The sequence below is a fragment of the Megalobrama amblycephala genome, linkage group LG14 (assembly GCF_018812025.1).
Source record: "Megalobrama amblycephala isolate DHTTF-2021 linkage group LG14, ASM1881202v1, whole genome shotgun sequence".
NCBI classification, from domain to species: domain Eukaryota; kingdom Metazoa; phylum Chordata; class Actinopteri; order Cypriniformes; family Xenocyprididae; genus Megalobrama; species Megalobrama amblycephala.
The window spans coordinates 16,915,620-16,928,154 of NC_063057.1; the positions used below are offsets into that span (position 1 = coordinate 16,915,620).

The 12,535-nt window shown below is 38.0% G+C and overlaps 1 protein-coding gene across 1 annotated transcript in view; it reads right to left on the bottom strand.

The window, feature by feature from the left end:
* The window catches only part of snd1 (staphylococcal nuclease and tudor domain containing 1), a 184,031-nt gene that overhangs the window by 124,273 nt on the left and 47,223 nt on the right, over positions 1–12,535 (bottom strand). Inside the window, exons 12-15 of the mRNA XM_048157179.1 lie at positions 11,540–11,646; positions 7,796–7,906; positions 6,760–6,832; positions 2,653–2,794 (exon numbers count right to left, since the gene is read on the bottom strand). Of these exons, the coding sequence (XP_048013136.1) occupies positions 2,653–2,794; positions 6,760–6,832; positions 7,796–7,906; positions 11,540–11,646 (433 nt within the window). The remainder of the gene's footprint in view (positions 1–2,652; positions 2,795–6,759; positions 6,833–7,795; positions 7,907–11,539; positions 11,647–12,535) is intronic.

The window sequence follows — 12,535 nt, forward strand, 5'->3', positions numbered from 1 at the left end:
GCCACAAACAGTCAGTGATTTAGTCAAATATTATCTTAGTGGATTACTAAGATAACTGGATAAGCTAAAGTAACAGGTTAACCTGCCAAGCTACTAGTTACTAATTATGCTTTCAGTGTAAGATAAGGTGGTACTACTTCACAATAGGATTCTATCCATTATTAACAGTTAATCGATAAATAACGAGGTATTCATTTTTGACAGCATGTATTAAACTTTGTTTGTTAAAGGATTAGTTCACTTTCTAATGAAAATTACCCTAAGCTTCTCACTCACTCTCAAGCCATTCTAGGTGTATACGACTTTCTTCTTTCTGATGAACATGATCGGAGATATATTAGTAAATATCCTGACGCATCCGAGCTTTATAATGGCAGAGAGTGGGATCAACGAGTATGAGCTGAAGAAAGTGCCTCCATCCACATCCATCCATCATAAACGTACTCCACACGGCTACGGGGGGTTAATAAAGGCCTTCTGAAGCAAAGCAATGCGTTTGTGTAAAACAAATATCCATATTTAACAAGTTATGAAGTAAAATATCTAGCTTCCGTGAGACCGCTTTCTGTATTCTACTTACGAAGAAATTGTAAAACTCTTACCGTTCAAAACACTTATGCTACATCCTACGCCTTCCCTATTCAACTTACAAAAAAAAAACCTTAACTGACTTGATGCAAGTTCCGTTTTTTTTTTTCCCCTCACCATTCTGGCAGAAGCTAAATATTTTACTTCACAACTTGTTAAATGTGTTTTTTTTCTTTTTTTTTTTTTTTTTTTTTTTTTTTTACACAAACATCAATTTGTGTGGAATGTTTATGATGGATGTGGATGGAGGCACTTTCTTCAGCTCATACTCATTGATCCTCGCTCACTGCCATTATAAAGCTCGGATGCGTCAGGATATTTATTAATAGATCTCCGATTGTGTTCATCAGAAAGAAGAAAGTCATATACACCTAGGATGGCTTGAGGATGAGCAAAGCTTAGGGTAATTTTCATTTGAAAGTGAACTAATCCTTTAAATTACAAATTTTGACTTTAAAATTTTATTAATTCAATACCGTTCAAAATACCCCAAAGTTTGGGTTCGGTAGGATTTAAAAAAAATAAATACTTATTCAGCAAGGACACATTAAAATTATCAAAAGAGACATTAATGGTATTTATAATGTTACAAAATTTAATAATCATTTTAAAATAAATTCTGTTGTTTTGAACTTTCTATTCATCTAAGAATCCTAAAAGAACATGCATCATAGTTTTCACAAAAATATTAATAAGCACAACTGTTTTCAACAACAGTAAAAAATGTAATGAGTAATGAGTTTGCCATCACAGGAATACATTTTAAAATATATTTAAACAGAAAAGTTATTTTAATTGTAGTCAATATAACAATATTTCTGTTATTATTGTATTTTTGATAAAGTAAATGCAGCCTTGTTACTAAAATATTTGCAGACCCCAAACTTCTGAACGGTAGTGAAAATTCTGAAATGAACAATGTTTTTAAAAAGTTAAAAGTTACTGAAACTAACATAAAGACCCTAAATCACAAAAACCTATATAAAAATGTCAAAAGGTGAAGGATTTGCCAACACACACGCAAATGTGCTAGTGAGAATGGCAATTGGCTACATGCAGAGTGCTGATTAAAGGTCAAAGGTCACAGATGCTCCACCAACTTCCCTGATGTGCAGCTGAAATGGCTGTATCTGCCCAGATACTTTCACACAAGCATGTCCACATATATGTTCCACACAGAGAGGGCAAGGAAACTCAAGAGGAAGAACAGATGCTGAGTAACAAGACCTCACAGCCAGCGAATGTGACACTTAACCTTCTATCAGATTGAGCCCTTCAGATCCTCATCTTGCCTTTGGGAGGTCAGAGGGATAGACAAAACGGCAGCACAAAGTTCAGCTTTCCAGACCTGCTAGAAAACACCAGCCTCCACAGGTCAGAGGGGAAGGACAGAAGGTATTCGATCTCAAAACTCCACTAGTACAGCATCTTGAGAAGAAAAAAACCCTTTCTACAAAAATCAACTCACCGTCAAGCTTCAGGCAAGGAAATGTGAAGAGATACTTTTATGTGGTGCACGAAGAGTGTATGAATTATTAAAGGAAATTTTTCTTATAAAAATGAAATTCTGTCATCATTTACTCACTCATGCCTCTCAAAATCTGTATGACTTTCACCCATGGAACACAAAACCTGTTAATTATAGTAGAATGTCTAAGGAGTTTTTTCCACATTGAACAGTGACAATGGTTGGCAAGCAAGATTTCAAGACAATTTTTGGTGAATAGCTTTCCAGTCCACCAATGGCCTCAGAAGTAATATAGCAAGATGTATGGAGCACTTTCATGGTGCTTTTTTTTTTTGGAGCTTCACAGCCCTTCACAGACCAGTGGTCAGCTGGTCACTGACCACTTTTATAGTATAAATGAGAGCAATGGCAAGAGAACGAGAAAATGACGACAGAATTTTTATTCTTTTTAGGTGAACTGTTCCTTGAAGTTTCAAAGAACCGAACAAAACAAAGCATTAGACTGGTGGTGCAACAGCGGTCAGCTGCCACATTGTGGTCGTTATGTGGTCACAGATGGTGGCGTAGTTGACAGGCCGGGGCCGACTGACACTTACCAGCGAGCAGGAAGGTGATGAGACATGTCTCTTTGGGCATGTAGAGCTTGAGTCTAGAGCCACTAAACACGTACTCCACCACGGCTTCCGAGCGGCCCGCTCTCTGCAGGAATGGCAAGAACTGTTTCGCTTTCTGTGTCTCCTGTGCAAGAGAAGTGAGAGAGGAAGAAGAAAAAAAACATCAATAATTGAACTTGTGTTTAAACAACATATGAAAAGAAGCATTTACAAATTTATTTGTTACATTTCTCTGATTTTTCCGCTTGTTACGCTTCGCTGTTTTTTGTGCTTGTTTTGCACTTGTTACACCTGGTTGATTTTTGCGCTTGTTACGCCTTGGTTGATTTTTGCGCTTGTTACGCCTTGGTTGATTTTTGCACTTGTTACACCTTGGTTGATTTTTGCACTTGTTACACCTTGGTTGATTTTTGCCTTGTTACACTTGGCTGATTTTTGCGCTTGTTACATCTGGTTGATTTTTGCCTTGTTACACTTGGCTGATTTTTGCCTTGTTACACTTGGCTGATTTTTATGCTTGTTACACCTGGTTGATTTTTGCCTTGTTACACTTGGCTGATTTTTGCACTCGTTACACCTGGCTGATTTTTGCACTCGTTACACCTTGGCTGATTTTTGCGCTCGTTACACCTTGGTTGATTTTTGCGCTTGTTACACCTTGGCTGATTTTTGCCTTGTTACACCTGGCTGATTTTTGCCTTGTTACACTTGGCTGATTTTTGCGCTTGTTACACCTGGTTGATTTTTGCGCTTGTTACACCTGGTTGATTTTTGCGCTTGTTACACCTTGGTTGATTTTTGCGCTTGTTACACCTTGGTTGATTTTTGCGCTTGTTACACCTTGGTTGATTTTTGCGCTTGTTACACTTGGCTGATTTTTGCGCTCGTTACACCTTGGTTGATTTTTGCGCTTGTTACACTTCGCTGATTTTTGTGATTGATACACTGTTGTTTTTTGCACTTGTTGCACTTTGCTGTTTTTGTATGCGTTACATTTTGCTGTTTTTTGTGTTTGTTAGACACTATTTAGACTTCACTATCAACTTCTTAAGGGCCTGAAAATGCAAACTTAGCAAGACTGGTTTCAAAGTTTTTGAAAACAATGCCATTATTGTCTCCATGTAAACTACAAAAACGTGAATTTGTGAAAACGTGTATTATGTCTTCAGTCTATAGGCACTTTTTTTCTTTATAAAGTGACATTAATTACTGGCCTGACATTCATAATACAGCGTTTTTAATCGTTTTCGTGGATTCGTGTGAGCAAGGAACAACGCTGTCGTCTACACGAAAAACGCGTAGGAAAAACTTTTTCATTTTAGTACAACTTTATCACACCGCTTTCTCCTTTCCAAAGCACTTACGCTTCTGTGGCGTCTGTTGTTGCCATGGAACCATGAACTGTGCTCTCCATGATAACGAAGTTTCAGCAAAAGAAAAATTGATTTCTAGTCCTTGCATTAGCTCTAAATAAAAACCCGCCCAGTACAGCTATGATCAGCTGTTCGGCTGAGCTTTCGATGTTATTAAGGAAAGGCCGAAGCTCATCGGTTGGTCCTTGTCACATGAAAAGTTGAGATGTTTTCATCTCACCGTGGCATAGGCGCTCCTGGAAAAACGAGCACAATGCACCACATGCACGTCGCGACTGCGTCACTTCTATTAAGAGCGCATTTGCCTAAATTACAGTAAAAGCGCTCGCAGCTTGCGCGATGTAAACCACCAAAACGCGTCCGATATGCGTCAAATGGCATCTTGGACAAATGTGGCTCAGCTATGTGAGCAGAAGCGCTGTCAGGAGTCTGGCAAGAAATATAGTGTACAAATGTATTCAGGGATTGCATTTGTTCAGTGCAAGATTTTGATGCTATTTAAGCTAAAATAAAGTAAGGGAAAATATTTGCACTAACTGTTAAAACTATGTAATGAAAGAGACACTGCTGCTTAAATTTTTTAAGTATGGCAAAAAAAATTTATGCAAGGCAATTTTATTTATATAGCACATTTCATACACAATGGTAATTCAATGTGCTTTACATAAAGAAGAACCAAATACATAATAAAAATGGAACACATAAGAAATAGAAATAACAGTAAAAACAGGGAATTCCGCTATCTGGATGGAAGAGTTAGGAAGTTTCAGGGAATTTTTTTGTTGTCCGTCAGAGCGAATCTAAATGGATCTATCCATTAGAGCGGATGTAAATTTTAGAAATGAAATTTGAAGTAAATGAGAAATATGCAATATGCAAAGGAAATTTTGCACTTTCTTGTGCTTGAATATTAAAATGGCCCTCCAATGAGGTGTCAATCACAGCAATGGCCGTTTAAGACCCCTGATTAAATGCATGAATTGTTTTTAAACTATGCCAAAATAATAATATTAATGCAACATTTTAATAAAATTTATAGAACTTTATAAACTATTAGCCCCCTTTTTTTACACCAAATTTTTAAACAGAATTTTGAAAATGTGCCTTTAGTGGCTAACTCAGTTACATTAGTTTAGATACTTTTGATTTGTAATTCAAATTGGACTAGAAAATGACAGGCAAATTGGTGACGCCATAAGCCATTATGGTAGAAGGACAGCTCTATTTTGAGAGTGTCCTGACCAGTGGTGTACTTTTAGAAGTGAGATTGGCCATTTTGGTTTGACAGGTGAGGTTTTGGTGTGTAACAGACACTTCAGATTTCACTTTAAATATTGCTGGTTCCTGTGACTCAGTACACCACTGAACGCCCACTGCATCTAGAAATACAGCTATGACCCACACATAAAGAAAAGGAAACCAAAAGACAAAAAAAAGGAGAAAGAGAAGAAAACAAATACATCCCAAGATAAATGGTCTTTTCACAGACCCAATCCAAACGACATTACTCTGACTGTCAGTCATATAACGAGGGAATCTTGTTTCTGGATGAGAAATGAGAATGTTACCATTTGAGAATGACACTTTTTCTCTCACTCTAAATGCCTCCTACACAAACTCTGGTATAAATAACATCCTGAAAAAGTTTACAGACAGCTGTCATACATTTCATTAAAACCCGAAGAGTTCATTCATGAATGCAAAGATGAGAGAAGAAGAGATAGGAAGGAGATAGTTGAGGAGAGGTGAACTGGAAGTCAGCGGCTGTTAAACGTCAGTTGTTTCACACACCAAGTAACAAGCCTGTCACCCAGCATACGACATTTACAAGCTAAGTAAAATTTAATCTTCATTTGGTGAGGCACCCAAACAGGGTTTCGCCTAAAAACAACTTCAGAGTTACGAGCATGATGACTTTATGGGTGGAAAGACTATTTTTAGAAGGGTGTTCATTAATTTAATGGGCAGGGCCGTAATGCAGCAATAAATCAGCTGTCATAGGGTGAAGCTTTAACATCAAAGATTCGGGAGAGGATTCTGGAATATAGAAGACATTGGTAAAGCTGTTCAAAATTCAGAACACAGTCATTGGTCATGCTCAGGCCCAGACAGAATCTTTTTTTTTTTTTTGGCTTTGATTTGGTCGGTGGGATTGATTTAAACAAAAAAAAAAAGTGTTAAAGTTTAAAGAAAATGCTGCATGCTTATGAGCAGCTGAAAATCAAATTAGCCAAAATATTCACACTGAAAACAAATCATTTAAAAAAAATAAGAATATCAAATAAATATGTCAGGTAAAAAAGCAAATAAGCAAAAATATTAGCCAAACTATATAATTAAAGCAAGCAACAGGTGATGTGCTACAGTGAATGTTATGCCAGTGTATGAATGACTAAGGCTGGGTAAAAAATATTAACATCCAAAAATGTAATTTTCAGTTTATTTGAAGAGTGTCCATCCTGCAGATATCATTGTGTTCTGATGAAATCATATTTTACCTCAGTTGTAATTGGCATTGATTGGTTCTTTTCATAAACCGTTTTGAATCAGTCTAAAATATTGCCATGTATAATATACAGAATATTTTTCTTGAGTAAAAACAAAACTAAAACGCATCCAAACAAATGAATCAAACCAAAGCAAATCAAATCAAGAGCTCATTCAGATTCAGTGTGGGACTGGTTATGCTAAGGGGTCCCCAAACACACAAACTTACCCCTGAAATGTCTGCCACCCTGTGAATGGGCACTTCTTTCTTGCTGTGAAGCCCTTTGCCGTTCTTGATCGCCCTGCAATGATTCAAGAATTGTGTTACAGTCGAAATGTTCAGAACAGGCCCCAAGAACATAAAACCATTTCTGCCCCAGCCTGAGAAACCAACCCTTAAACAAACCCACCCTTTCACCCATCCCTCATGCCACAAAAGAGGCAACAAATCACATTTATAGGCCAGCAGTTCTCCTGCATCACACATGGGAATAGATATGGTGTCTTGTGTGCGTCTGAGTGCTCGATCAGTGTAATAGCGGTTGCTGAGTGGTGAAGCCTGCAGATTACAGCAGATACAGAAGGAATGAGAGACGTGTCTTAGGCCTCTTTAAGGCAGATGTAACTGTAGCTGTAACGTCCCTGGTGTCCAATCACATTCGGTGAGGAAGAGAGGAAGAGAGAAAGCGTTCATCCAGAGGTTGATTTCTCAGAGGATGTAGGGTAACGACCAGCAATCTATGCTAAAAATAAATTTGAGGCCCACAAACCTCCCATCTCCGCTGGCTCCACGGGGAAGCATTACCCAGAGAGAGCGAAGGACAGGAAAATAGAGGAGATGTGTATGAATGCATGTGCACTTGAGAGCAACACCAAAAGTGAAGAATAGAAATAGGAAAGAAAGAGCAGCAGATAAGAAGCAAGTCTCTTTCTCTCGAGAGTCAGCCCATCTATCGCCGACCACAAGATCCGAATCTCTTTCAGTGCAATAAACCACCCTTCAAACCTCTGCACCGCAAATCTATATAATTGTAATCATAGACAAAGAATAAGAGCCATGCTTTAGTGCTGGTGGTTAAGGTTTGAGCTCTGAGACTGATATTGCCCCCATGAAAGGAAAGCTAACCAGACAAGCCATGACTAACTGCAAAGAACAAAATGGCTCCATTTCACAGACGGCTTCTCCTTCGCAATGTGCGGGAATATGGCCCATATTCGCTCACCGGTGGTTTTTTTTTTTTTTTTTTTTTAGAGTTCTGACTTACCTTGCCTCTGCGGCCAGGAGCTCGTCATAATGGGAAGATCTTTGATCGTCGTCCTGACGATATCTGATCACTGTGGCGAGACCTTTACTGACCAGAGCCTCAGCAATGTTTCTACAGAGAGAGCAAAACAGAATCAGATGTTGGTATGAAATTTATGATTTTATTCAGAAAGGGCACATTAAAGGTGCCCTAGATTCAAAAATTGAATTTACCTCGGCATAGTTAAATAACAAGAGTTCAGTACATGGAAATGACATACAGTGAGTCTCAAACTCCATTGTTTCCTCCTTCTTATATAAATCTCATTTGTTTAAAAGACCTCCGAAGAACAGGCGAATCTCAACATAACACCGACTGTTACGTAACAGTCGGGGTGTACGCCCCCAATATTTGCATATGCCAGCCCATGTTCCCAACATTATGAAAGGCATTAGAATATACTGTTAAATGTGGTTAAAGTTACCATTGTTTCTTACTGTATTCACAGAGACAAGAGCCGTCGCTATTTTCATTTTTAAACACTTGCAGTCTGTATAATTCATAAACACAACTTCATTCTTTATAAATCTCTCCAACAGTGTAGCATTAGCCGTTAGCCACGGAGCATAGCCTCAAACTCAATCAAAATAAACACTGTACTTACGCGATTAGACATGCTGCATGACGAACACTTTGTAAAGATCCATTTTGAGGGTTATATTAGCTGTTTGAACTTTTTTTATGTTGTTTAAGGCGAGCGCGAGCTCTTGGGGCGTGGAGCACCAGATTTAAAGGGCCACACACCCTGAATCGGCTCATTTCTAATTATGCCCCAAAATAGGCAGTTAAAAAAATTTATTAAAAAAAATCTATGGGGTATTTTGAGCTGAAACTTCACAGACACAGTCAGGGGACAGCTTAGACTTATATTACATCTTTTAAAAGTTCTAGGGCACCTTTAAATGAATAAAATGACATTAAAGACATTATAATGTCACACAGATTTCAATGGGTAGCAAATGCTGTTCTTTTGAACCTCCTATTCAAAGAATACCAAAAAATATAAAGCAGCACTACCATTCTGAACACTGATGATAATAAGAAATATTTCTTAAGGACCAAATCAGCATATTAGCATCATGTGATACTGATGAATGGAGTAATGGCAACTGAAATTCTAGTTTTGCCATCACAGGAATAAACGTACATTTTAAAATGCATTGAAGAAAAAAAACAAAAAAAACGTTATTTTAAATTGTAATATTTCACAATATTACTGTTTTACTGTATTTTTGACTTTGGGTTCTCCCTCAGTTGAAAATTGAGATTTTTTTCTTTTTGAATCACTCACTTTATATTAAAACTATAATTTTTTGGGGGGATAGTCTATATTATATAGATTGGAATTTGCACATTGTTTGAAATAGCATTGAGTAAGACCTAATTTGCAGAACAGAGCCATAATTGATGACAACAAGCGAGACTGGTGCCCTGCAAGCAAAGTGGCAAATGCATTTCTCATTGCCATTTTTCAACACAGATATTGCCTTTGGTGAGCAGCTCACATTCCCCCATTGGAGAGCACAGCAAATGTGCAACAGCCATTCTGTGTCAAGTTCTGGTAATAAAACCAAAAGGGCAAAAACACACACGCACACAAAAAAAAAGCAAACAATGCTTTTTATTTTGGTGCTTTTCTGGAGTAGTAGGAGAGTGGTAAACAGTTTCTGCTAGTACTCAATGGGGTCCTCACTTTGATAAACACAAACATACCATAGTTCAGAGCTAAAAAATACAATGTGAAAAAGAACTAGCGATGGCTGTTTAGGTCAAGTATTCAAACCAAAAAACATGTACACTGACAAAAAAAAAAAAAAAAAAAAAAAAAAAAAAAAAAAAAAAAAAAACACACATTAGCCCTATTTCACCAAGTTCTCAAAAATCGAATGTTAACTAAAAAGTAACCTATTGCATCAGGCCAAGAGAACATGAATTTGCTGCCATGAGTTTTTACAGATCTACGATCAGTTCAGACTCCTAAAATACTTAATGGCACTATGGGAAACCCTGGAAAGAGCTGATTCCGAATCAGCGAGTCAGGATTCGGCAAAGCAGCTGAGCCCTCAGGCGATGTGACCACCTGTTACCCACAATGCTCTAACGCCAAGCACTGGGGCGCAGTTGGGTAATCACAGCCTGAGGCGCAGTACTACCCCAGACTCATGTGCCTGGCCTCACTTACCCTAACAAGGGACAGTGTGTGTTCACACATCCACATCACATGGGTGAACAAGAATCATTTGAATTCATAGAGGAGTCATAAAGGGTAATAAAGCATATGTCAGTCCTGATTTTGAAGGTGAAGGTGATTGTTAGAGGGTTTAGAAACATACAGCTTTCATTTGATCCCTTTTGTTTTTTTAGTAATGTTTCTTTTGCTGTTGGTTGTTGAATTAGAACACCCACATTTGAGCGATAGCAACTGTGTGAAGAATAGACTGACATTTAAAGACATTATTTAACCAATCTGAATGATTAATGAACAGATTGGCCTGATTTGGTTCTCAAGTTCAAGACTAGATCCAGAAGCAGCAGTTTACAGCTCACCAGAGGGGAAGATATTCGGTGAATAATAACTAGGGATGTAACGATGTATCCCGAATCGGTTGAAAAACTATTCAAATGTGATGATTCAAGACGATTGAGATGCTAAATGAATCGCGATACATTTAGGGGGCGGGGGTTTATATGAATGTATATCTGAGGAGAGCTGACTGGGTTCAGAAAAGTTTAGATGGTATTTTCTTTACATCTTACTTCCGTACAATGCATTTTAAAGTAGTTTTTATAAGCGCACAGCGCTACTTTTTTTACAGCGCTAACCAAGTGTGTGTTATATTGTTGCAGTTCCATAAGCGCCACCTGCTGTCAAGACAGTGAATTTGCATTCTCATGCAGCCCCTCTGCCGTTATGAAGTTTTATGTAGCATATGTTTTATGTAGCAGCCTCTCATTTTAAATGGCTACAGATAATTCAGCCTGTAATAGAGCAAATAAACATCTTGTTCATGTACTCATATGAAGAGAGTTCTTTTATTTGTACCATTCATTTATTTATTATTTGATGTAGGATTTAAAAAAAAAAAAAAATTAAATTCAGGATTGTTATAAAGATATTTCAATTTCACAAAGAAATATGCTGCATTTTGTCTGAGAAATAATAAATAGACACATTCACATTAAAAAATCATGAGAAAATCGTATCGTGAAACAAATATCGTGAATTGTATCGAATCGTGAGTTGAGTGAATAATTTTAATTTTATAAATGTAACACATGAGTAACATTAGCATTAAAAAGTTTGGGCTCAGTAAGTTAAAAAATTATCAGCACAACTGGTTTTCAACATTGATAAGAAATGTTTCAAGAGCAGCAATTAGAATGATTTCTGAAGGATCATGTGACACTGAAGACTGGAGTAATGATGCTGAAAATTCAGCTTCGCCATCACCAGAATGAAATTAATATGACAAAAATATTAAAGTTGTTAAAAAGTTTTTAATTTTTTAGTATTTAACAATATTACTATTTTTGATTTTAAAAAATACAGTTTTGGTGAATAGTAGTGTACTGTATATGGACCAATTTAGGGTGATTTATCAATTTCTGTAAGGTACAGAAAACCTGAGTGGGAGGAGGTGGTTTTCAAAAATGGGTCAAAAAGCAGAACTTGGTACAGATTTAGTAACTGGCTAGAGTACTCACATTCCTCCAATAGTAACTGTAGCACAGGTGCGCTCTGGGAAAGCCGGGACGCCACCCGTTTCCATGGCACCGGTGGCAGCTCTGATGTAATCGACCGTGACATTAACCTGCAAAGATACAAAACAAAATGGTTAAATCACCAACAGAGTCAATGTAGGGCCAAGAAACACTGCCTACATACACACACATACACTTTCATAAGCCTGTCAGGGGCTCGGCTATTGAGATAAATTGACCACTGAAGCTACACGTGAGGACACGGAGAACTGCACTGTAACCCTGTTTTATGATGTCGCATTAAACATGACAGAATTACGCCAAGAAAGAGCAACACATCAAACTCTGAATTTGATATCTTTGTACAGGATTGCAAATCAAGCGAAAAGCTGGCTGTAAAGGGAAAAAAAATGGATTACAGGCCTTTCAGGGTGGACAAATTGTGTTAGGGCATCTAGCGAGGGGTTTGGTGTGTGCGCGTGTACAAGCATGACTGCGGGCTACTTTCCAAGGTCACCCTGAGTCAGTGTGAATCATGTCAGGCTAGACCATAGATCTCCCCAGAGGAAGCCAGACCAAACATGGAAACTGTTTATCACAAAGCGAGAAAGAGGCGGGGACCGGTAACTATTTCGCTCGACTACGATAGAAAGTGGAAGTGAAGAGGATAACCAAATCGGATTATTTCACACCAAACTGCTTCAGGTTAAGAAATCGACTCCATTTGTGTCAAACTCTGTCTGAGGTCATAGGATCATCCCGGAGGGGCCACCGCATGTGGTGTATTCTTGTTAGCTCGGAGCAAATAAAGAAGCGGCGTTGAGATATTCAGAGATAGGAGACTGTGATCCAGGCAATACCGTTCAATCAGTTCAGAGCAAACAGAGGGTTGGAAGCTAATCTGAAATAGTAAGCCGGATCTCCCATCTGTCTTGACATGCAGGGGGGAAGATCAGTCATTAATCGGGATGGCACCAATAACAATCCAAGGACAAAGAC